At 41.1% G+C, this 26649-nt stretch overlaps 1 protein-coding gene across 1 annotated transcript; it reads right to left on the reverse strand.

Moving 5' to 3' along the window:
- Nucleotides 1-2671: 2671 nt before the first annotated feature.
- Nucleotides 2672-26372, reverse strand: LOC133421702 (ATP-citrate synthase-like). Its single transcript, XM_061711425.1, has 28 exons — nt 26260-26372; nt 22104-22283; nt 20553-20675; nt 19165-19227; nt 18877-19067; nt 16687-16766; nt 16092-16222; nt 14884-15002; nt 13503-13639; nt 13368-13429; nt 13158-13275; nt 12901-13055; nt 12049-12142; nt 11561-11702; nt 11267-11435; nt 11086-11190; nt 10806-11002; nt 9955-10036; nt 9766-9876; nt 8719-8846; nt 8524-8617; nt 7428-7582; nt 6464-6614; nt 6221-6364; nt 5146-5259; nt 4974-5056; nt 3882-3958; nt 2672-3787 (listed from the first exon to the last, which is right to left on the reverse strand). The coding sequence occupies exons 2-28, from the start codon at nt 22260-22262 to the stop codon at nt 3693-3695; spliced, it is 3279 nt and encodes a 1092-aa protein (XP_061567409.1). The 5' UTR covers nt 22263-22283; nt 26260-26372; the 3' UTR covers nt 2672-3692.
- Nucleotides 26373-26649: the final 277 nt, after the last annotated feature.

The raw sequence follows: 26649 nt of genomic DNA on the forward strand, positions 1-26649 counted from the left end.
GGTCCGATGAAGCCAACAGGACAACATCATCCGTAAAAAGCAGAGATGATATTCTGAGGTTCCCAAACCGGATCCCCTCCGGCCCCTGGCTACGCCTAGAAATCCTGTCCATAAAAATTATGAACAGGACCGGTGACAAAGGGCCGGAGTCCAACATGCACCGGGAACAAGTCTGATCTACTGCCGGCAATGTGAACCAAACTCCTGCTCCGATCATACAGAGACCGGACAGCCCTTAATAGATACTCACTGAGCACCCCCCACATAATGGCACAATGGACACGGTCAAATGCCTTCTCCAGATCCACAAAACACATGTAGACTGGTTGGGCAAATTCCCATGAACCCTCGAGCACCCTGCGGAGGGTGTAGAGCTGGTCCAGTGTTCCACGACCGGGACGAAAACCGCATTGTTCCTCCTGAATCCGAGGTTCAACTATCGGCCGTAATCTCCTCTCCAGTACCCTGGCGTAGACTTTCCCCGGGAGGCTGAGAAGTGTGATCCCCCTATAGTTGGAGCACACTCTCCGGTCCTCCTTTTTAAAAAGAGGGACCACCACCCCGGTTTGCCACTCCAACGGTACTGTCCCCTTCCTCCATGCAATGTCGCAGAGGCGTGTCAACCAAGACAACCCTACGACATCCAGAGACTTGAGGTACTCAGGGCGAATCTCATCCACCCCCGGTGCCACTGAGGAGCTTACGAACCACCTCAGTGACCTCAGCTTGGGTGATGGATGAGCACGCCCCAGAGTCCTCACCCTCTGCTTCCTCAGTGGAAGGCATGTCAGTCTGGTTGAGGAGATCCTCGAAGTATTCCTTCCACCGTCCGACAATGTCCCCAGTCGAGGTCAACAGCTCCCCACCAGCACCATAAACGGTGCCCGCAGAGTACTGCTTTCCCCTTCTGAGGCGCCGAACGGTCCGCTAGAATTTCCTCGAAGCCGACCGAAAGTCTTCCTCCATGGCCTCTCCGAACTCCTCCCAGACCCGAGTTTTTGCCTCCAGGACCGCCCGAGCCGCGGCCTGCTTGGCCTGCCGGTACCTATCTACTGCGTCAGGAGTCCCACAGGCCAACATAGGCCGGTAGGACTCCTTCTTCAGTCTGACGGCATCCTGTACTTCCGGTGTCCCACCGGCAAAGACCCGCCCACCAAGCGCTCGCCTACAAGCCCCAACCCCAGGCCAGGTTCACTCACGTTTAGTGAAAGTTATAGCCTATCATGAAAGTGAATCTATGAAATTTTATGAATCATAGATTCTATAACACAGACCCAAATTAGATTTGAAATTGTAAAAAAAAGAAGCCCAGTGTGACTAGTATAGGCTAATACTGTTTACCAGATTATTGTACACAGGAGGCATCACAGACAAAATGTATAGGCCTACATCCTTACTTAAAGCCAAAAATGTATCCTGTGTCATATAATAGCATCTTCATCTATTTTCATACATTAAAGATATGTTGTTTTTTTGTTCAGAATAAATATGCTTCTACTAGGATAATTTCCTGATGAACCTTAAATGAAAGGAAAGTTTAAAGAAATTTGAAGGAAGAAACTTGACTTCCTTTGTAGACATGTCTCTGCAGACGATCCCACATGTCTTCTGTGATACGCAGCCAACACTTCAAGACAGGATCCGGACAGGACAGTGTGTGTGACACAATGTGTATTGTATGAATATATTAATGCTACTGATGTATTTAAACCTTCAAATATCTCTCTCTGTGCCGTGATAGTAATTATACTAATAGAATCCAATATTATTTATACTTTTTTAATAAGGTAAAATGGACCTGTACTGTCTCTATATGCATGTGTGTTTTGTGATGCGTAGTGTATCTGGACGCAGAACAAAATATGCGTTTTCAGTGTAACTAAGCACCCCGTACCTATGGGAATGAAGCCGGCTGAATTGTTTCATATGATCTGGAGAAATGGAATAATGTAAAACTCACCATGCTGCGTGTCCAGACGATGGAATGAGAGCCATCCTATTATGGCTGTGATTAGATAAAATGGTAAAATATGTTTAGCTAAACTGTACTGATCCTGTCACAGAGGACAACAGATACATTCTGTGCATCACAGTGTGTTATTTCAGCTGTTTTAACATTATTTACTGTTTACTCCCTCTTTAATGTGAGTGTTGCTTTGGTTTCTGATTTTCTATAATCAGATACAGATCTCTGATCTGATGAGCCTAAATACAGGTGTTTAACTGAGAATACTTGTACATAGAGCTGCACACCAGAACAACAGCGCTGCACTGCCACTTACAGTCCATAGTGAGAAAACTCATATCGACTTAATGCCACTGTGTCTTAATTTGTTGACAAAGTAAAAAGTAAAATAAATTGCCAAAGAAATCATCAAGCAGTTAAAGAATAAAATCATAACGTTATGTCACACATTGAGAAGCTGTAATTGTTTCTTGATGAAAGGTATTATCTCTCATAGTCAGAACCAACTTAAACAATATATTAAATTAGACACTCCCAGACACACCCAGCAGCAGTATAAACAAGACCATACAAGAACTAAACTGTACAACTACATAACTTTTATTGAGTTTGATATTTCTCAATTGTACAGTTGTTAATAAACAGCAAGTCAGTACAGAGCAGAATCAGTTCACATTGAAAATGTTAAAAATGAACGCAAACACTGATGAACCTCATGTTTTTTTTTTCACAAAATGATCAACTTTGTAAACTTCACAAGACAAGATGGCACTGTTTAAACCTTCCACGTACTTTCTTGCAATTTAACAGTTAAATAAATGAAGAGCAGATCACATCCATGAAGGTTTTTGAACAAGAGATCAGTTTGCTGAATGAGACAGAAAACAAACATGAAATTATCTTAAAGCTCAACAGTTAAAAAAACAAACACTGAATAATTGTAATAAAAACACTATATTAATAATTTCTAAATAATTAAAAGTGCCCCTAATTCAGCTTATTTTAACTACATAAAACTATTTTTTATTAGCTTAACGTATAACCAAATTAGATAAATGAGGAAAGAAAACCATATTTTCTGCAGGGACATTCATTTTTGATCTTACGACTTCCAGTTGAAGCACTTTTAGAACTTTTTGACATAAAAAAGTTCTAAAAGGGGGGCTTTTGTCACTTTTGTCACAGCGTCAGAAGCGTTACAAGGAAAACCAAAACCAGTAACGTTCTTGAACAGTACGTTCTGATTTTAATGGTTATGCACTACATATCACGTCATGATGTGCACACGGCACAGGAGAGCTGCACAGGAGACAGAACAGCCTGTGATACAGACACACATGCTTGGTCACTACGGTAATGTTTTATTTGGAGCTAAATGAGTACCCTCCGTTAGTCATGTTTGCTAGTTTTAGTCGACGGTTAAAATGATCTACTTGCAGCTCCCGCGCTTAAATACATGACTTCCCTGTGACCCTTGTTAACACAGTGAAAGACCCTCGGCCATCTCAGTTGAGCGGGTTTTACTACTATACACAAAACTGCAGCACTGACAGGTTTCACAAATTAACAACAAGACTCTTCAAGTTCTTTTCCATATCTACCATTTACAGATATTTATTGTAACATATTCCCTTTATTATGCCACTGGTTTATAAAGTGGCAGGTCACAGTATGGACGGGGGGCGGGGGGGCTGATGGTTGGCACTACACGGTCTGGTGTCTGCGGTTACATAGACATGTGCTCCGGGAGTACGTAGGAGATGTCATCCCAGGGGTGGCGGTAGAGACCCTGCTTCAGCCTCTTCTGGTCCAGGTAGTGACCTGAGTGACCAAAAAAACAAGGATGGATTAATTGCCAGGCACAAAGAAAAGATTTCCCTTGTGTAGACATAACCATAGCAACAAAAACACTCACCAATGAAACCCATGCTGCGTCCTAAGACAAAGACGCCGTTCAGGGCGCCAATTTCTACAAACTCGTCAGCCTCATCCCTGTTGTGGTGTGATGGAGGAAGAAAAAGTCAAATGGGCCCAGACTCTGAATTCAAGGTCACTTTAGCATTAAATCCGACACATTTTACCCTTTTTATTCAAAGATCGACACAGTTTTTCAGGTGTTAATGAAAGATCAGATGCTTTGATCAAAATACCACAGAGAGACTGAACTCCATCTCCCTTTTCTGCATGTGTCACATCTCTGTTCTTACCAGCTGTTTCCAGGGTGTGGAGTCAACCAATGAGTTTGACTCCACACCTTTCCTCCATGGAAAGAACATCTTTGGAAATTTGTGTTACAGCTTTGTACCGCCCACTTCAGAAAAACAGTGAGTGGTGCAGGATGTCAAGCTGATTTGATAAAAAAAAAAACTAGACACTGTATAATTTTACTATTATCTAAGCCTGGGATGTCACAGAACCTTCCCAAATCTGAACAGCTTACTGTTTTCAGACTTTTGGCAGCTCAAATCTACGTCACATCCAAGTTTGTGATTTGGCATTTACTTCTGACATCCTTCTTCTGAAACCCTTATATACAGGACTGTCTCAGAAAATTTGAATATTGTGATAAAGTCCTTTATTTTCTGTAATGCAAAAATGTCATACATTCTGGATTCATTACAAATCAACTGAAATATTGCAAGCCTTTTATTATTTTAATATTGCTGATCATGGTTTACAGCTTAAGAAAACTCAAATATCCTATCTCAAAAAATTAGAATATTCTGGGAATCTTAATCTTAAACTGTAAGCCATAATCAGCAATATTAATATAATAAAAGGCTTGCAATATTTCAGTTGATTTGTAATGAATCCAGAATGTATGACATTTTTGTGTTTTTTTTTAAATTGCATTACAGAAAATAAAGAACTTTATCACAATATTCTAATTTTCTGAGACAGTCCTGTATACACTCTAATGCCCAGAATAGGTTATTTTTTCCTATTATGTCCCCATTAAGCACACTAAATTGTTTCTGCAGGACAAGTGTAAAGAACAAAAACAGACCGTGTAAAGCCACCACACGTCCTGAGCAAGTCCACAAAGGCAACACCGATGAGGCCATCCACGTTCAGGATCAGGTTGGGTTTCTGATCAACACAAAAAGAAGAAAAAGTCAATTAAAATGTCAAAAAAAAGAATGTTAACATTTTGCTAAAGTTGACCTTTAAGTTCTTACTTTAGAGGTGGTGATCTTTTCTACTTCCAGAGCATAGTCCAGCAGCTGTGAGGAAGAGAAGTTCTGCTTCACAAAGTCCTTCAGGATCTGGACTCTCATGTCAGGATTGTTGATCTGAGGAAACAGAAATGATGAACCCTGATTTAAAATCTTCTTTGATTTCGTTTTCTTCATTGCTTAGTCCTTTAATTATATTTCGGACCCCCAAAAAGGCATTATTGTGACTAGGGCTGTTCGATTAATCGATTTTAAATCGTAATCGCGATTATGTAATTAGAACGATGTTAAAACGTGAAAATCGTAAAATCGATTTTTCACTTTTTAAAAAAAATTGTTTTTATTTTTTTTTATTTTATTTTTGATTTTATTTTTTTACCTTGTCTGCACACATATTAATGATTGATGGAAATACCTCTCAATACCTTTGACAAGTGCCCCATCGGAGAGGCTCTTTAGTGTAGGAGGGGGCGTTGTAACATGCCACCGGGCATCCCTCAAGCCAGATGCGGTAGACCGGCTCGTGTTCCTTGCAAAAAACTTGCAAATGTGAATAGCAAATGTAATGACTGACATTACACACCTCTACCTCCTTCATGGGTTGCATTATTATTTAGCATGCAAAGACCCAGTTTAGTTTAATTAGAAAATGTCTTGTTTTATTTAATTGGAAATATAACTGTATGTTTGCAAGTGCTGATTTGCTGATTTTTTTTTCAGAGATAAAACTTTATATTTTATTATATTTTTTAAAACTTTTTTTCAACTTATTTTACTTATTTTAGTTTTGCACTTTATTCATTCATTTTTGGTTTAATAAGAGCAAAGTTTGCACTTAAAGCCCAATGGGGCAAATGTTCAATAAAAAAACAGCATATTTGAAATCATTTCTTTGCCTTTTGTCAATTCACAAAATAATCGTAATCTTAATCGAAAATCGGATTTTGAGAGAAAAAAAAAATCGAGATTTTATTTTTGGGCAAAATCGAACAGCCCTAATTGTGACTTTCTTTGGTCCTTTCTCAACATGAGCTCTGCTGCTGTACGTACTAGACACACACATCCTACGAAGACTCACCGACTTGACTCTGTGTCCAATTCCCATGATCAGCTTTCCATCCTTCTTCATCTTATTGACGAACTCCATGGGCAGGATGCCGCTATCGAACGCCTTGCTGAACTGCTTTGCCGCAGCATCCAAGGCGCCTCCAAAGCGGTCCCCCTAAACCAACAGGAAGGGTAAAGACGGGTTTGCTCACGGTGGACTTTTACAAGTGTGCAAATGCAGAACATGAATCCAACAAAGGGCTTGGTGTCTCACGATGGTTAGGAGGCCAGAAGTGAGACTGGAAATCAGGTCCTTGCCAGCTCGGGCACAGACGATAGTGTTGTGTGCACCAGAAACAGCAGGGCCGTGATCTGCTGTCACCATCAGGCACATCTCGATGAACTGGCAGGCGTACCTCGGCAACCTGTGCACAAAGTGGTCAGATGGCACCAGAGGTGTCAAAAGTATTCATATTCATTACTCAGGTAGAAGTATAGATACTAGAGTTTAAAAATACTCCTGTAGAAGTTGAAGTATCAACTCAAGTTTTTTACTCAAGTAAAAGTATAAAAGTACTGGTTTCAAAACTACTTAAAGTATAAAAGTAAAAGTAATGAAAGGGGGAAAAACGCCATTAAGGACAAAAGCCATTGAAAATGAAGCATCTTAGTATAATGCAAATATATTAAAGAACCATATATGTGTACTATTGAGCATTAACATGTGTTTCAGAGAGCAGGAGATATGATGACTAGTTGCCTATAAGTATTGTAATGGTGCAAAAAGTCAAACTTCAGAGGCGTGTTATCATTTATCCTAACCTTTATTGGAATGTACATCCAAGTTTAGTTGCAGGAATCTGAGGGAACGGATGTAAGAACAAAACTGGACAAGAACATCTGAAACAACCACAACCAAATTCACTCTATCCGGATGGAGCAATTTAACTGGATAGTTTTTTTTTAAAGGCCCAAATGAAATAGAGTAACGAGGCTGTTTTTAAAATGTAAGGAGTAAAAAGTACAGATAATTGCGTGAAAATGTAAGGAGTAAAAGTAAAAAGTCGTCTGAAAAATAATGACTCTAGTGAAGTATAGATAACCAAAATTTCTACTTAAGTAAGGTAACGAAGTATTTTTACTTCGTTACTTGACACCTCTGGATGGCATCAAATGGCTACGACGGTGAGGAATATCTCAGTAGTTGTTTCTAACGCCGGCCGGTTTAAGGGACTGACCTCCGTTGGAACCAGAGCAGCCCCAGGGTTCCTCCCAGGCCTATTTCTGCCTTGAAGACCTCAGTGATGGGCATGCCGGCGTAGATGAGCTCCTGGCCTCTCTCGTCACAGATACTGGTCATAAAAGATGCTGGTTTCCGGATGAGACCCAGTTCCTGCATGACCAACAGGACGAGCTTATAATCTTGTTTTGTGTTTGTAATGAGAAGCGTAAAGATATGAGTAAGAAGTGAGGATGTTGGTAAGAGGACAAAAGGGAGGCAACAGTGCTTATTTAATGTGTTGAGAAGCTTCCCAACACTTGAAGTCTGGAAGATAGTGATGATTTACTAAAGTTAATTTTGTGTTTAGATTACAATTTCATTTGCTACTTCTTTTGGTCAGTCAAATAATTTAGGTTTTTTAATTAACTGACATGTTTGGTGATGGTGTGTGTGACCCGTCACAACATCTTGTGACACTCTGATGAAGGCGAAAGAATCCCCGAAACATGTCAGTTAATTAAAAAAATCTAAATTATTTGTCTGACAAAAAGAACTAGTAATCAAAATCTGGAAGATAGTGTTTCAAAATCAACATTTATATAAAACTGTTACGAGCCCTAGATCTTCACTTGCTATTGAAGTTGATCACATTTTCAGAATGTGTCTAAGGTTTAAATCAAATGTGACAGATTTTCCATTTGGTCAGTCCCATTCTTCCAAATGAGATGTCCTTTTTAACGTTATTAAAGACGTAATCCATACAGTATAAAATTACACTGTATACAGATATGTGTTTAAAGTGTTTAAAATAGTATAAATAAACAGTAAAAAAGGATTACAATGTCTGAGAAGAAATCACAAGAGTAGCGATCCCATAACACGCTAGACTTGAGGGTTAAATGAAATGTGAATAAAACTCAAACGTGTATATGCAAACTCACATGTCTGAATTTATACACGAGGCAGATACATTTTCCCACCTCAAAATATGGTAGCCATTCAGTAAAATATAACTGTTATTTATCATCAACACCTAATCATGTAATCAGCTGCTTCACTTTTTCACAATTTTTGTATTGTATGAAGCAAACGGTGCGTGCCGGCATACTCACGCGTGCCCAGGAGTAGTCCATGGGTACGGTGGGAGGAGGAACCTCTTCAGCCGGCTGGATGACTCCTTTGGCAACAAGGTCGTCATAGACAGATCTGCACGGAGAAAATGTGCACAAAACACATTCAAATGAAATAAAAGAATCAGTCTCCAAACATAATACCAAAACGGTGAAACGGATCAGCGGCGCACTGACTTGATGACGTCTCCCAGCTCGTCGAAGCTCTTGGGGACAAATGCCCCGGCCGCCTTCAACGCTGTATTCTTGGCCACCGCTGTTTCAGAGGCCTGGTTGGCACAAGCTCCTGCATGGCCAAACTGGACCTGATGGAGGGGGGCAACATGAAGTAAACACAGCCACAAACCCCTCAAAGAGACACTGGAGCAGGGGAGTCAAACTAATTTTGCTTGGCAGACCGGATTTGACCAATTCTTTTCTCGTGGGCCGCACGCTCAAAATAACAAAAACTGTGCAAAATTTTTTTTTTCTAATTCTTTTTTTTTACCAGTTATCTAATCCAATATCAGTTTAGTTAATTTTAAAGGAAATATGCACTTTGTTTACACTCTAATTATGTAAAATATATTTCTTCAGGATCTTTTCTTGAAATGTTTTTTTCAAATTATGTAAGATACTTTTAATATCATTTTACAAAGATAAACAGAAACAAGTATGTTTTTTTTATAGGAAATTTAATTAAAAGCAAAATCTTTCTTATTACATCCAAGAGTGTTTCTTTGTGATTTAGAGATTTTTCCAGTACAATTAAGTGTATTTATTTTTAAAAATTGGCGCGGATATTTACGCCAGTTTGCCGAAAAAGTCAGCACTTCTCTTTTAACTGTTTTACTTTGTCACTATCCTCGTATTCAAAACTGAAATTCTCAGAATAAATATCTTCTATCATCTTTTTTTAGCAGTGATATTTTTCCTGCGAAAATATATAATAGTAGTCGATTAATAATAAAAATAAACGACCGTCTACAAAGAAATAAAAATCGGCAAATGCATTCTAGAAAACTAAAAAAATGTTGAAAACTGCTCTCTTTGTGGAATAACGATGGATTTGTAGAAGAAATATATTATCGGATATGCTGCGATTCATGGCAATTATTTATGCCTTCCTTTTTAGTAAATTAACATTTCGTTTTTTTGCATTGGAAACTTCTCGCGGGCCGCATGAAAATCTCTCGGGCCGCACATTTGACACCCCTGGTCTAGAGGGTACATTTGCCGACTTACCTCTGAGGAGAACATGGTGGCGCAGGTGCCGATACACCAGCACACCACCGGCTTGGTGATTCTGCCCTTCTTAATACCCTCGCAGATCTTGTACTCTTCCGTGCCGCCGATCTGTTAGAAAGCATGCAGGTTCAGATCTGGCAACCCATGTCTGTTTAAAGCTGGAAGCATTGATGTGTAATTCCTCACCTCCCCCAGTACGACAATCATCTTCACTCCTGGAGTGTCTTGGTAACGCAGCACATGATCGGTGAACACAGAGCCTGGGTACCTGCGAAGGAGTGTAGGATTGTGTACCAGCTCAGAGCTACATGCTTAAGGGTCAATGACGTGATGCCTATATTTTCTGAAAAACTGATTTTTTTTTCAATTCAAAAAAGGTTTAAATGGATAAAATACCATATATATGAACTACCTGTCCCACATATGGACTCACTTGAATTTTACAAAAAAAATACTAGTTATTTGGGATTTTGTTGTTGTTTTAAGCGTCAAAATGTCATGTGGTGCGACCGTCCGACCATGACTCTTTTTTTGAAAACTTATTTTGAAATCACTCTAAATGTATTTAAATCAATCTTCTGCCCTATCTGGCATGATTTCCAAACGGTCTTGTAGTGTGTAAGATTGCAACACATTTGTATTTATATTTCCATCATAATATACAAACAAAGTTTGACTGATGACGTCCATTTTATGAAATATCATGTGGCGCGACCATTAAAAAACAACCATCTTTGTATAACACTGAAAACTTGTAAAAAAAAAGATGTCAAGATGTTATGGAAATTAATTTATTTTAATATGAATCATGGTTGCACCACATGACTTTTTTTAAGGCAAGTGCCAATTCATCTTGACAAAAAACTCTGAAATCACTTCATTTTAAATTTTAATATGAATTTATGTATACACAACATTATTAATGTTTGAACTACTGCAATAGATATTCTTTTTTTTATTATTTTAAAATTGACCTGTTGAAAATCCTTATTCGTCATTGACCCTTAAACGCTGCAGACCAACACGCGGCTACATACCTGTCCCCACCGATGGCCACGCCTTCGAAGACGCCGTCCGTGGTGCGGGAGATTATGTTGTTAATTTCATTGGACATGCCGCCTGAGCGGGACACGTAGGCCGCGCTGCCGGAGCGGTAGAGCTTGGAGGCGAGGATGTTATCCAGCATGCCTCCCGTGTTCCCGATCTTGAAGCAGTCCGGCTTGATTCCTCCGACCTGAACAAAACCACACACGGCAGCTGATAGAAACGTCAGAAAGATCACATGATCACAATCTCGTGAGAGGAAGCCGAACTTACAGTCGCTGGGCCGATGATGGTCACCCCTTTTTCATCTGCTGCTTTAATGATCTTCCTCGTATGTGCTTCAGGGATTCCCTCAGCAATGATGGCAATGGTGTGAATCTAAAAGCATGTAAAGGTTTGATTACTTCACGTGTTCATGAATCCCAGCGTGCAGTCGCTGCAGACGGGCTCCTACCTGAGGGTACTGCATGGTCTCCATGGTGCTTTCAAAGGCTGAACGCAAGGAGGCGAAGTTGATGAGCACGTCCACATCCGGATGCTTCTTCATGGCGTCGCCCATGTTCTTATGAACGGGTATCAGGATCTCTTTGTGTCCCCAGTAAAACTTCTGTTTGTGGTCTCCACTGGAGGGCAGCCAAGCAAAAAAAAAAACCAAACCTTTATTAAAAGTTCTTCCTGTTGTGTCAAATGTGCAAGAAATGCACTATTACGCCCACAGCAGAAGAGAAAAGAAAAAGAAGACGCTTACGTGAACGGGTAGATCATGCCTGAAACTGATGGCTCGTCCCTGGAGCAAACATAGTCAAAGTCCAGCATGCCCTGCACGGCCCGCGTCTGCATACCCCACACCAGGGCCTTCGTCTGTTTGGTGAAGAGGGTGGCTGCCTTTGCTACAGGGGAAAGAAAAGCCATTATAGACGGATAAATGGATGCACCATGTACAATTGTTCACATTTAAAAAGGTCATTTCTGAACAATGTGATTAATACAAAGCTTCATCACTTAAAAGCTTCGGAGGCTTTAGGGGTTAAAAACCTTGCTTTATGCTGGGTTTATAAATAAAAACAGTACAGACTACGTAGATAGATTAAATCACCCTTTTCCTTTCCTTTGATTCTTCCTGCCGTCCAAAGATGGAGCTGTACTACCAGAACTAAGCCAATCGTGAACATTGACCTACCAAGACATTCATCCGAGTGTGAGAGTACGGAGGTGTGTCTGAGTGTGTTTGCTCACCGGCAGAAGTTCCACTTTTAACCCTCTTCGCTGGTGAACCCTCAACCCTGGCAGCTTGTTGAGATAAAGGGGCTTTTCTCCTTGATGTGGGGGTCTTGGGGGGAAAAAAAAAGATCACTTTTATTTTGGTTGTTTAGAAAAGCAGTCGACTTTGATTTGAAAAAAAAAAAAAAGGAAGAACAGTGGCTCTTTGATAAAAAAGGAGCTTCATTGCTTCGGGTCATTTTTATGAGACGTCACCTACAGAGAATAAACCCGGCACGCTTTGTTTTCCTTGCTCTCTTTTCATGTCCTTGGCTGCACAAGTACAGCTCTGTGAAAGATGACTAGTGACGTTTTAGTGCGTCCAGCTTTCATTCACTTCTAAAGTAAAAGCTCCTGCAAAAACTGACCCTGTTTTTTCAAAACTGAATAAAAATGGATGATTTTTACCTCAATACTTTATTCTTGCTGCATTCATCTATCACATTCTCTATATTTTTCATTATTATTATTATTATTATTATATGCAGTTTCTGCAATTGAGGCAAGCTGCAATTGTGTATGTGCACATGTAAAGGCAGTTTTCTGAAATCCTTTACACTGCACATTTTTAATGGATGCCTCGGGGGAAGAGGGGGGTTTGGTGCACTCACGAATGTTTGAGTGAGAGCAAGCGACAATGCCCTGCAATGCTCTCACACAAAAGAGCTATGGGCTTCTGATAATTTGATTTGGTGGAAGGATGAGACAGCAGCGGCGGAGACGGAGACGGAGGCTGCGGCGATGCTCCAGTCTCTCTGAGAGTGAACTGTACGACGCTGCTGGTTGAGAGTGACGGCAGTGAGCGGGGAAGTGGCAACGGCGTCGTACCGATGCGTTGCTGCTGGAGTTGAGGAGGAAGTTGGCCGTGTGGGCAGCCACAGGAGGCTGGTTGGGAATGGGCCTGTGGCCCAGCGCCATGCCAACAATGGCGGTCATGTGGGTCTCCGTGCCAAAGACGTGAATCGGGATTCCAGTGGTCTTTCCTGTGGGGAAGGGATTCAGAATCAAGACAATTACATTTTTACCTAATTTTGTTTGATAATCATCCGAGTACGTGAAGTTGCATAGCAACGGGAAGAACGTACCGACTTCTCCCATCACTCTGAGACCCTCCTGGTAGTTGGGGCCACCGCGGCGGACAAAGATGGTGACCTCATGCTCCTTCAGCGGCACCTGATAGTCTCTGATGGCTCGCACAATCCCCTAAAGTAGTCCCGGATATGCTCGGTGAGTATTTCAGTACGGGTTGGGGGATTTAAAGTCTGCTACACAATCAGAATAAACAGGATTTGTACCTTAAATGTTGCTGCAACATTTGTGAAGTTTGCTATGCTCCCTCCGATGATCAAGACCTTTCCTGGAATACAAAAAGGGAGTCGTCAGATTTCCATTGACATATACAGAAATGACAAGTTTCCGTGTTTTCCCACCGTCGGGGTGTTTCTCTCTGGTCATCAGAGACAGGATGGTCTTGGCGTAGTCGTACGTCTGCTGCTCACTCGGGGCTCCCGAATACTCCCCGTAATTGGCCAGCTCGTTGACCCCACCCAGGTCACAGATCGTGTCGCTGGGAGTTTCCATCCACACCAAGAGAGACACAAACAAACAAAAACAACAACTTCTTTAGTTTTTGCTATAAAAACAAGTTCAGAATTGGTATAAACCTGAGACCCCAGGTCTTAATCAGTGGATGGACAGAGTTAGAGAAATATATGCAATGGAGAAGATGACTTTCTGTTTGAGGTCCAAAGGAGCGATCTTCCACAGGAAATGGGTGAAATGGTATGACTTTATTGGAGGAATAGAAGACGCTATCAGTTAAACAGGTCACTTGAGCTGATTGGACATTGTCATGACATAACATCATCTACATAGGAGCCCCCATGTTTCTGTCTTTTTGATTTTTTGTTTGTTTGTTGTATAAGCTGAAAATACTAAATAAAAAGTAAAAAAAAAAAAAAACAAGTTCAGGGGAGAATACCTTTACTCAACTCTTTTGTTTTCATCTGTTTTGAATCAGCGCGTCACTGTAAAAAGATTAAAACTGCACAGCAGCACACATGGGGAATAATTAGTCATGGCTGATGTGTCTGGATGTCACGGCTTACACCATCAACAGACGGCACAGCACTCCTCCTCTCCAGACTCTCGCTACAACAGCAGCATTTAGGGATATGATTAAGCAGGCGGCTAAAAGTCCGGACTGAGCTGCTGCATCATCCGTCTCAATAAAAGTCCCCGTCATACTCCCAAGGGTCGGCAACCCAAAATGTTCAAAGATCCATATTGGACCAAAAACACAAAAAACGAATATGTCTGGAGCCGCAAAAAAATGAAAAGTCTTGTATAAGCCTTAGAATGAAGACAAATGGTAAAAGTCTAAATGTCAAGAACAGTCGAAATGTCGAGAAAAACATTTGAAATGTCGAGATTAATGTTGAAGAACAACCTTGAGAAGAACGTCGAAATGTCGAGAAAAAAGTCGAAATGTTGAGAACAAAGTTAAAATGTTGTGGAAATAGTCAGAATTTTGTGAAAAAATTCAAAATAAAAAAAAGGAAAAAAAAGAGAAAAGGAAAAAGAAAAAGGAGAAAAAAAGAGAAAAAAAAAAGTCAAATATTTTTGAAAAAGCTCCAGGGAGCCACTAGGGCGGCGCTAAAGAGCCGGATGCGGCTCTGGAGCCGCTGGTTGCCGACCCCTGCTCTAGACCATGATTTATTGATTATGTCTGGATGAATCATAAATTCCAGATAAAGTCTGGGGTCACTGAAGCCATCGGAGCTTGGATTATGACTGGTACTGTAGCTGTACCTGTAGACCACCGAGGCCCCCCCTCCGGCCACCATGGTCCAGATCCTGCCCCGAGGATTGAGCAGAGTCAGTTTGAGGCTGGCGCCACTCTTGGCATCGAGGTCGGCGATGTAAGCTTCCTGTAAGACAGACGGACCTGGTCAATGCAGAGTAAGTGCATGTAAGAGAACGGCTAAAATGAACGCCACAGAAGCAGCGGGCGTGATTATGCGCCTGATCGGAGCAGCCAGGTAAATGTTTTGTTTATGCTGCTGGAGTTGATGTGACACACATCACTGGTTGTTTTTGACAGCGTGGACCACAGCTGGTGCCTGAGAGTAAAAACAGCTCCCAATCAAAGACACCCGCTGTCCCTCGACTCTACTCTCCACTCACAGCAGCCCAATTAGACCGAGCCGTCTGTCACGCAGGCAGACTGTGGCAAACCAGTTCCTCAGCAATAGCTGAGCGCATTATTGTTCAGAGACGTCTTCATGACCAATGAGCCATCTAAACTCATTTCTCCTATATTTGTGGTGAAATGGTCTTTTTTTTAAATACTAGACTGTGGATAAAATATGAAAAAAGCCACCATGACATCATGCAATCTTTAATTTAGTTACTTTTTTCTAATCAAATACCTTATGCTTAAAATTGTGCCTTTTAACATAGGTGAATATTCAATTTTTCATGAAAAAAAGCATCAAATTAGTTCATATATTCTAAAACTGAATTATCCCACAAGTCGTGATCGTTTTCATTAGTTGGGGGTGGGTTTTCATGGACTGTCATTCGTGTCCTCATCATCATCAATAAAACTAAAGCCGGAGCTGGTTAATGACGGGTAGAAAGATGCAACCTTCAAATCTGCAAGTCTGCAAGAAAATATGAAAAAAAAAACAACGAAAAAAAAAAAAAAAAAAAAATCAATATCTGCTAACCACTTTTGAAAAAAGCCTTTTGGTTGCCTAGCAACCAGAAACTGCCAGAAACTGCTTAGACTTTATGAAATGGTAAAAGATGTTTTCCTGAACATTTGGCGACAATCTTATGATAAATGATGGAAGACGGATGTCTGTTACTATTAAGACTGCTAATTTGCTGATCGTACCTCCTACCCGTCATCTACAGCAAGCGTTCTTCCTCACGACAGAACAGCAAGACCTATTTAAAGCTGACAAATTGAAATCTGATCCATCGCAAGCAGCATCCCTGCAACCCCTCCTCACCTCCGGATAGGCCTCCCTGCCGAAGGGGGGTGGGAACTCCACATCACCCCACTTGGATTTGCAGATGTAGTCAGCTGTCGCATCAATCTTTGCTGCCATGTCCAGCACGTAAACTCCATCCTTTGTGACCACTAGGAAGAGAGGACAAACATGTCAAGATGGAGACTATACTCCATTCACTTCCAGCACAAAGATTTGCTGTGTGGACAGAATGTATGAAAATAAGAGGAGCTGGTGCTCCGGCGCAAACGATCCTTCCTGCCGTCTCATCGGGGGCTGGAGGGAAGGAAGTGGCCGGACATCAAAGCAGCAGCACAGCCACAACAAATCCACAGCTGCCAGAAGCCACATGTCGGGGCTTAATTACCTCGTTACAGAAACAAGCCGCCTTCATCAAATAACGAGTGCATGAATTATTCAACAAATGTTAAAAAATATGCTTCATCAAATCCAGTTCCTGTGTTCTATTATGTAATGATGTTCTTATTTACAATTCCCTTTTAATGCCTTTTTCCAGTTTCATAATCGGATGACAATTTAATGAACCGACTAAACTGAGGGCAACGTTATAAGATTTGAGAACATTGAGACCTACCCAGAGGGTTGATCTCCAGGTATGTGAAGAAAAGGTCCTCATACAGGTTGAAGAGTCCAACAATGAAGCCGGCAAGAGCCCTGCAGAGAGGAGACGACAGTAACGCACAGTCACTATAACGGGGAGTTGGCTATACTGCCAGCATCTGCTTAGCAGACTTAAAGAAAGAGGAAGGTTTTTACAATGTAAAAGTAACACAGTTCTGAAGATCCTGCAGTTGTATTTTGTTTTGGTGCTGACTCATGATATGAAACAACTTCATGAAGCGTGACTGATACAATCAAGGCCACTGAAGGTTCTGCAGGAGCGCAAAGAAAATGTATAAATGTAATGGCTTGACTTTAGTCTTTATTTCTTTGTGGGAACAAACTCTAAGGATCATATCTGAATGATGATAAATTGTAATAAAAATAAGCCAAAAATTGACATTTTGCTCTTTGTGAGTTAATTTTAAACAGAATTACATAATTTCCTCAAATATGGTGCCTGGTCTACAGGTAATCAACTAATGTGCAATAACTTTACAGCATTTAAATACATAATTACCACATGCATGCACTGTTTTATTTATTGACAAAGACCTTTAATTTAAATTATATTAATATAAATTGAGAATGTTTATTTACTATGCATTAAACAGAGCATGTTGACTGTATTAAAATATCTATGTTTTTTTTTCTTTGTTTTTTTCCTAATTGGATTTGCAAATAACTGTCTGAATCTCCACATGACAACCTCCAGCTCCCATCTCCAAAGGTTTGCTGATGATGACATTGATGGGTAACAGTCCACCAGTAAATTAGCTGCAGAGAGTTTCTGCCTGAAGAAAAGCTGCACCTCGTTCCCTCCATAGCACGTGAAAGCAGAGCGGCGGGGGAGAATGTGTGGATATGCAGTGTTTCGCTTTCCTCTCCGGCCTGTCAGTTGTGCCAACGGCTCGGAGACTTTATAACCTCGTCAGCCCGTTGTCAGCACGCCCAACGGCCCGCAGGGGAAACTGTGACAACAGTGACTCGGGCCTCGCCGAGTCTGCTTCTGATGGCAGGAAAACTGGCCTCTTGTTTACTGTCTGGGGTCTGTGGGCATCTGGGGTGAGGAGGGGGAGTCAGAGTGATTTCTGGGGCTGCGTTTTCAATGTCAGCCATGACAGCGTTAGGCCAGAATCTGCTGTCACGAGAGCGCCGTCTCGAGAGATGGATAGGTGGGGTGGGTGGAGGGTGAGCTGCCATATCCTTCAAAAATGAATGGACCTGCTCTGAATGCGTCTGTAGTGTCAAATAGAGTTGAGGCCGAGGGAGGAAATGCAAATCTAGAGGAGGGGAGATGTCATTTGTCTAATGGACCCTGAACCCATCAACTCCTCCCACTGACATTCACGGCTCCCTCTGTTTTCATTTGAGCTCTGCTTGTTAGTCCGAAGATCAATCAATATTATACAGCCAGAATCTGTTTTGTCAATTTTCTAGGTTATTGAATAAATGAAGATTAGGAAAGAAAACGGCTTTTAGTTTGCAACATTCTTCTGTTTATGCTAGTAGAGATGCTGTAGCATCCTCTTCATCCCATACAAGGTTAGCGGGTCTGCTGGAGCCAATCCCAGCTCATTACAGGCAAACGGCACCTGTACAGTAAATGTAGCTAAAGTATTTATGAGGATTTAAAGAGTTTTCATTTAAAAAAAGGGAACATTGTTGCGAACAATTTCAAAATAAGGCAAATTTCTTTTGCTAAAACCATCGCTACTGAACCATCATTGAAAGCGAGTAGCAGGTGGAACAAGTATCTAGGCTGATGCTGTCCTTTATACAGTACAATGAAAACTATAATTCCTGTCTTAATGAAGCAGTTATTTACACTCATCTTTAATGTAGGTTGATTTTCTAAGGACAGAGGATGTTGTTCACTGCAGAGAAGTGACTTAACACACTTTAAAAAAAAAATCTAACTCAAGGATGAGAGTCTGTTCAATTTGTTATCACATATCAAGTATAAACTCAAGATTAGTATCATATATTGAACATATGGCTAAATGTCCCACAATCTCAGCTTCTGTTTAAAAGTGAAGGCCTTGCATGGCTTAAAAAAAAATAACAAAAAACAAACAGTATTTTGTGAGAGTGAAGTTGATTTTTTTGGATTTGTATTCTTATGACAAAAAAAAAAAACGCAGTTACTTCTGATTAAACTTACGCTCTCTTTTCGTTGGGGGCCTTGCTCAGCAGTTCTTTCTTCACCTGGTCTTCACTGATCTTTGTATCCACTGCTATCAGCAGCTTCTGTGCCTTGGCGTCCACGTCGCCGACGTCCACCCCGCCCTCGTGATGAAACAGCACGTAGTCCCCCTCACGAGCGGCGTAGATGCACACGTAGAACTCCTCCGCCTGGACGACGGACCACGACATGACAAACATGACCATTTTCTACTGTAACCTAGCACCAACTGTACCTATCACCAAGACGTATAAAAACAAGGTTTACCTGCTTATGAGGGACAAATGGCTCGATGAGGAAGTTCTTGAGGACACCTTTGGCTTTTCCCACCTGTGAATTATTGAAAAAAAGCTTTGTCTGAGAAACAGAGAAACCAGAAGCAACAGCCCTGCCATTGAAAAAAGAAATCGTCATTTTTATTCTGATGGATTTCAAAGAGGGGATTAAAATAACCCAGGTGCACCACTTGACACAAACTAATTGACATTTCAGGAGAAAAGAAAAGTCGTCACGTAGATCTCCAGGCAGAGTCGCGTGAACGCAGCCGCGGCTCATTTGGTGGAAACTGTCGCTGCTGGATCGTTAAAGGCCAACGGGCACAACGCGTAACCAGACAAGGGGGAGCTGCCATTTCAAAAGGAGTTTTTAAAGGACGAGACTGTTGGCGGAGGTGGGGAAAAGAAAGAAAGAAAGAAAGAAAGAAAGAAAGAAAGAAAGAAAGAAAGAAAGAAAGAAAGAAAGAAAGAAAGAAAGAAAGAAAGAAAGAAAGAAAGAAAGAAAGAAAGAAAGAAAGAAAGAAAGAAAGAAAGAAAGAAAGAAAGAAAGAAGCCGGTCTAATTGAAAACACAAAAAACACAGAATTCCGTGCACGCTCAAAAATGCCATTTATATAACCGTTTCAATTTAGGATCAGAAAATATGAAACCTTCATTTTAAAAAAGGAAGTAATGGTTAAAGCATTCAACAGCATTTTGTAAATTTAACGTGACCTTAAAAAAGAAAAGCAAAGGAAGTGGCAGCAGGTTCATTTAAAGTGCGCAGATCTTCCTCTCTGGACTGTTAAGGGTGTTCTCAACTGCACATGGTATCATGTGAGGATGCTTTTTAACAAGCAGCACGGCTTGTAATGGTGGGTCCGACCAAAACAATCAGGATTCATCCCCTGAATGCAAATCAAAGCGGAAAATCAAAATATAAAGTGTCAGAAAACAACTGTAGCTGTGTTTATTCTTACTTACTGCCTCTGTCGCAGCTTCTGACAGTCTCATTTCATCTATGAGAAGACGCATCGATGCAATCTCACTGCCGCTACGCTCAGACACATGCTTGTTTTTCAACGCTTTATGATCCGGGCTCGTCTCAGTGACTTTCTTCTCGATTTATGAGGCAACGCGGCAAAACTCTCAGCTTGATTGATGGACTGATTGTTTCATCAGTGGCAGTTCTGGCCACGGCTAACTGGATTGATTGACTGCCAACAGACTCTGGAGCCAACAGCAGCTCGCTGGACACATATATTTATATTAGGGAATGGTCTAACTAAATTCATCCAGACAAAACGTTTAGGGAGGGTGAAGGAGAGGCCAAGAAGAGCGGGTCTGAGTAAAGCACAGGGATAATATTGATTAGAGAGTTCAGCAAGTGCACAGACGTACCGTCACCTCCCTCATGAGGCGGGGCTTCAGCCACTCTTTGACGCCTGTAAAGTCCAGGTTGACGCCCACCAGACCGAGCTTCCCCCGCCTCTTGATCAGCTGGTCCGGCTTCACCACCAGCCTCTGCAGGAAAAAGACAACTCAAATCTTCAAGATCAAATTCATGCTTTTGTCAGACTTAGTTAATATTCTAAAGCCAACGAACATCAAGAAAACGTATATATTTGCAATTGATCAAATGCAATAATGGTGCGACACATAAAAATGCGTCAAACGCCTGCTCCTGACTGGCATTAGACCACAAGATTCACGGTTCTTTAGTGTCATTGTTCATATTTCATAACAACAAAATTACAGCAACAGCTATGCCCTTATTTGGTGACGTCACTGATCAATAAATCCTTCCTCTAATAGGATTTCTGCTTTTTTAAGCAGAAAACAACAGACAATAGTCGTACTAGGTCTGCAGCAAGAGCGGACTGCATAATACCTAGGAGGAGGACTGCTTTTGGACAGTCAGCTTATTCAGTAAGAGCATCTCATACATGGAACAGTCAAGTGTGTGACCGTACTCTGTGACCTGCTCAAATAACACGAAGCGTGTTTTATTTGTTTAATGTTTTACGTATTTATTGTTTTTATTATTAAGTGTTTTATGTGCCCTTCTGTGTTCTTATGTGCCCTTATGAAGTGCAACAGTCCACAGTGTAGTTGCCATCACACCTGCCCAGGGACTGCGGTTGAAAATTAGCCAGGATGGCTAAACTGGCACATTTACAGATATGTTTATTAATGTGCATTGTCCCTGTAATCTTAAACTGAATAAATGAATAAATAAAACTCAACAAAGACAAGGTATGCATGATTATTCAAGCGAGAGTCTCGTCCAGTAACCAGAAATACACCCAAGCCTCACCGGCGTAGCTCACTTCCTCTGGCTTCTCTGTCACTTAAAGAGGATGACTTATGACAGAGGAGCCATTACTATCTGGGCGCTCGCCAGTCAGCAAAGGAGGAGAGGGTCGGGATGGAGGGGGGGTGAAAGTTAATGTGATTTCCTAATCAATTGTACAGCAGCACGCATCTCTGTGGATCTGTCCTCTGCATCCTCCGTTTACCGTCCAGATAAAGAGATTCAGTCGTGAGGGAGAGACGGGAGAGACTGACATCTCCTCCTGCAGGACGAGTGAGCGGGTAATTAAATGAGCTCCTACTGCAAACCGTCTGCACTGTGAGGAGCAGAAAGAGGAGAGAAAACTAACTACTGGACAGCTGTGCAGACACTCTAAGCCCAGCCTAGCCCTTCTCTAATGGTGGTAAAGACGAGAGAGCACGTCTTCTGGTTTTCCTTTGCTTCATTAGCACTTACGGGGCTGATGGATGGCTCCTCCTGGTGACGTCAGCTAACAAGCACCAAGAGACCACTCAGCTGCCAGGTTAAGTAATTGTCTCCATAAATAGAGGCTCATCTTCCACAAGTTCACAGAAGCTATACTTGTGTTTGCCAAATAAAAATCTTGCTTCATCATGCACATGTTTCTGCTGTCTCACCTCCGTGAGCAGCCATGGGTGCTCCTGCGTCAGCCTCTCAAAGTCGGTCTCGGCTGTCACGTTGGCGTAGCGGAACTTGTTCTGGACCACTGCCGATGAGCAGATGTGCTTGTAGAGGAACTCTTTCCCCGTCTGCTCGGAGATGGCCTTGGCTGACATGACTGCTCAGGATGCACCGACCTAAGAGGAGAGAGGGAGAAATGCTTGGATAACAGGAAGACTGAAAGACGGCTCACAAACGACATCAGATGATAAAACTCGGACCCGTTCTTCCCTCAGAAGTAGATTTGAAAGTACTGGCACAAATGACAAACATAGTATCGGCAGCAGTTCATGGTGTCTCTCAAAAAGTAACAAACTATCCATCTGTCGACCTTCGATTTGTTCACAACAAGCTACAGCGCTCCAACGCCCTGCAGACATCTGCAGACACTCACACGTGAAAATAGGTAGCTTTCCAGGGTTTTGAGTTAAAATTAGTAAAAACTGTTTCCACTTTAACAGGTTGTTGTCACAGAATAAAACACGAATTGTAGCTTTAATCTCTATGATGCAGAGTACGTCGGAGACAAAACAACACGTTCAAGTGTAGCTGCATAGTCTGTAACCATGACAACAAGTGGGAGGAGCTGATTGGCCTTTTCAAAGACGACTCCAAGATGAGACACGGAAAAGGTAGCGAAGGAGCAAATTGAAAGGGTAATTATGAGAACGTTTAAACCAGTTTGTCTCTTGTTTGCTACGGGGAGTGTGAGATCAGCTGTTAATAAATATTTGGAATGCATTTTTATGTCCTGAACGTAACCTACAGCTGCAAGAGCCAATTGCAAACTCCAACTCTCTGTAGGAAGATTTCTATTAGCGGGAGTTTGGGATTAAAAACCCAGGAGGCTGGAAATGTGGTGGGCCTCTTCCTCAGTCCACCACAGTGTCAGACCTGGCATGATCCAATAATTTAACGAATTCAAACACTTTGCCAACCACCAATAAAATAAAAGACGGTAAAGGACAAAGAAGATGGAAAAGAATAATAACAAACAAGAACTGCGACATCAATATGGACAGAGCTGAGATGATTGCAGAGCTTCTGTTTGCCGTTTATGCACATGCAGCGACGGGGGATGAGAGAGGACATCACAAGGGCTGACTGACGTCATCTCCAGCCAGAAGCATATGACGTACGGATTTCAACTGCAGTTCTAGTTAAAAATCGATGACGTAAATCGTGGACGTGTTGCTGTGAAGGAGTCTCTCTGCCAGGGGCATCAATTGGGTATGGCAAGGTATGGCAGCTGCCACACCTTGGCTTCAGGGGAAAATGTATATGTTTTTTTTTTTTTTTTTTATACATTTATGGAATTACTCTGTCTATTTGTATTGATTATTCTATTATTTAATACATATAAAATAACTACAAATTTATATCAGAACAACATGATCGATTTCACTAGGTCAGGGGTCTTCATCCTCCAATATAGACTGAAATAGGCCTACAGTTCACAGTTTAATTTATTTCAAATTACGCCTACAAATGCACACTGCACTTCTGTTGTTACATTTAGGGGTTGTAACAGCTAAAATAAATAAAAGATGAAAACTTGTGCTGTTAGCCACTGATGGATTCATTATGCAAGTTCATCTTAAGGTAAGATATCAAATCACCCTACCCTCTTATAAATCTGTTTAAGGGAAATATTTGACTTTTTTTACTCTCTCTCTTTCTCTCTTCTGCTCCCTCCCTCTCCTTTTTGCATTTTGACTTTAACTGCTTTAAGTTAAACTGGGATGTCCATGTTGATCTTGTTGCACTGACATAGTGAATAAAGTGAACAGAAATGAGTTAAATTGCGTTTGTCAGATACGCTTTTTTCTGCTCTCTAAAAGCTGATTTATGGCTCTGCGTTACACCAACGCAGACCCTACGCCGTAGGTTCTGCGTCGATTTAACGCGGAACCATAATTCAGGCTTCTTGACCACACAGATAAGCTACATAGCAGACTTCTGTGACTCGTAACCTTGCCATACCTTAGCTTTGACTGAATTGACGCCACTGGTCTCTGCAACCCGGATACCGAACTGCTGGTTGTTAATTTCCATCTATGTTCTCTACAGAAACAGCTCACCTGTTACATGCTGACACTGCAACACTCTCTTAATTTTCCTCAATAATTTATATCTCAAGAATGCAACTTGTCTTTGGGGATTAATAAAAATCTATCCCTTTACATACTTCTGGTATATGTATGTTTAATGAATCCAGCAGGAAGCTCAAGTTGTTTGATCCTCACACACATGAAGTGGTGGCGACTTATTTGCTCCTCAAACAACCACATCCGTCCGAGGCTTCAGCAGCACAACTCTAAACCTAACCCTCCTCCAACAGCGGCTCAGGCAGACCGAGCTGACTTCAGATATGTTATTGCTTATTACTGCAACAGCGAACAGATTAAGAAAAGACGTGTGATGGATAAGAAATAGATTGGGTGGAGGAGTTAGCTTTCTTGGCAGGCTGGGAAGGAAGTCAAAATGTAATAATCGGTAATTGCATCAATACATTTTACTGCTGAAGGGTGGAGCTGTGACCTTCACACTTTGAACATGTATCCGTCACTGATGTCACGTGACAAACGCACAGTGCTGGCAACAATACATCCGCGTTTTTAATTCTTTTAAACGCAGATCGCTCCAGGAACCAACGCGCTGACATACTGTATGGCCATAAAAGTCCTCCTTATCCTTTCCTCATAAGACACAACATGAGTTCACTGTTCAGAACAACAAAGCAAATTAATCATTTGGAAATATCTGAATTGCAAAAATATTTTTATGTATCCCCAATACCTCCACTAATAGCTGTAACTTTGTCAAAGCAAAATCTGGTGAAACAAAAACTCTTAAAACTATTTGTAAATGACATGTTAAAGATAAAGCTTTTATCAGCATCTTTTATCAATAAGACACTTGAAACTCTACAGGGTTATTGGAGAATATAGGAGGACGCTTTTTTATACTTTATAACAGTTTTTCATTGTTTTAATAGCATGTACGTCTACTGAAGTTACTAAATATGTTATTTGTTTGCATCATTATGGTATTTTCATCTATTTGAATGATAGCTTTGGAGTATTTCTTTTTTTAATTTGAAAACAAAAAAAAAGATGAATACTTCTATGAAAAAAATAATAATCAGATCAGATCTTCTGTTACTCTGTTTGTGTTATTGGAAAAGAAAACTTACTTTTACTCGCTCTAGAGGAAAGAGATCTCTTTCTGAAGGGTCCAATGGGTCAGACTCTCTAAGTCTTGTATAGTTGATTACCAAAAGTCATCAAAGTTAAATGTCATGATTGCTTTCATAAATGGAGAGTGGTTTTGAGAATTAGGCTTATTAGGGTTATGATCAAACACTTCACACATCCTCTGGTGTTTCATTTAACCTTGAGGGGGTTATGAAGCACCTGCCTTGCCCGTTTCTACGAGTTTCATTAGGCTGAAAGCCCTGCTGTGGTGTCCAGCACATCCCGGCGCTCCGCTGCAGCCCTGGCAGCCAGTTCTTTAATGGATTAATGGCACCGCCGCGGACCGTTGTCATTATTGATCACCGTAGTTCTTGAGTCACGACAAAGCTCCTCCGGGCTCCATTTATCATACCATTCCTCTGAGAAACTGACCTGTCAGTGGTGTTAATATCACTCCCCAACAACCACAATAAAACACATGCACATGACAGACAAAAAAACACATTAAAAAAAACATATAAAAACAAACAGAGGATGATGGATGGAGGTGGGAGATAACTACAGACAAACAAAACATTAAAACCATACAGTGATGTAAAGGGGAAAATAAAACTATACACATCCTTATGAAGAAGGATTCGTGCAACTTGTTTCATTCATTTCCAAACCGGTTAAACAACCTTTTATTTTCCTATGAGTGTTTCAACCCATTACCAAAAAGACCTGCTCAACTCGACATGACAAAACCACAAGTTAAAAAAAAAAAAACACAGAAAAGTAGAAAGGGTTGTTCAACTTGTTTAACATCTTTTCTCAGAGACAACTAATGGAGAGGAAGCATACAGAGATGTTAGAAGGAGAAAAAAGATTTAAAAAAATCTTTTTCTTTAAAATACAAAAGGCAAACTTGAATTACCTCCTTTTTGCACCGTTTGCTGTCTTTCAGGTTGGATGGGTGTGATGTTGGCGGATGTCTTCGGGTCTCTTCTCCACCTGAGACTGGACCTGACTGAGCGTCACAGCGGCTTCCTGGGAGTTTTGTCTCCTGCTTTCATCTGCCGACTTTTCTCCGACTCTGATTGGCCCACGATCAGCCAATCACAGGCGGCGAGTCCTTCTTCACGAACCGTCAGATTTCACAAGTTGGTAAATATTAATATTGGAGAATATTCAAAGTATTATGTGCAAATTCCCTTTCCATATTTTTACTTTATTTCAAATCTGAGTATAAAAACATTTTGATTTTTTTGACATACACATTTAAATATGACCTTATAAACATATACTGTTTGTATATGATAAGTGA

Source organism: Cololabis saira, chromosome 21 (genome assembly GCF_033807715.1).
Source record: "Cololabis saira isolate AMF1-May2022 chromosome 21, fColSai1.1, whole genome shotgun sequence".
NCBI classification, from domain to species: domain Eukaryota; kingdom Metazoa; phylum Chordata; class Actinopteri; order Beloniformes; family Belonidae; genus Cololabis; species Cololabis saira.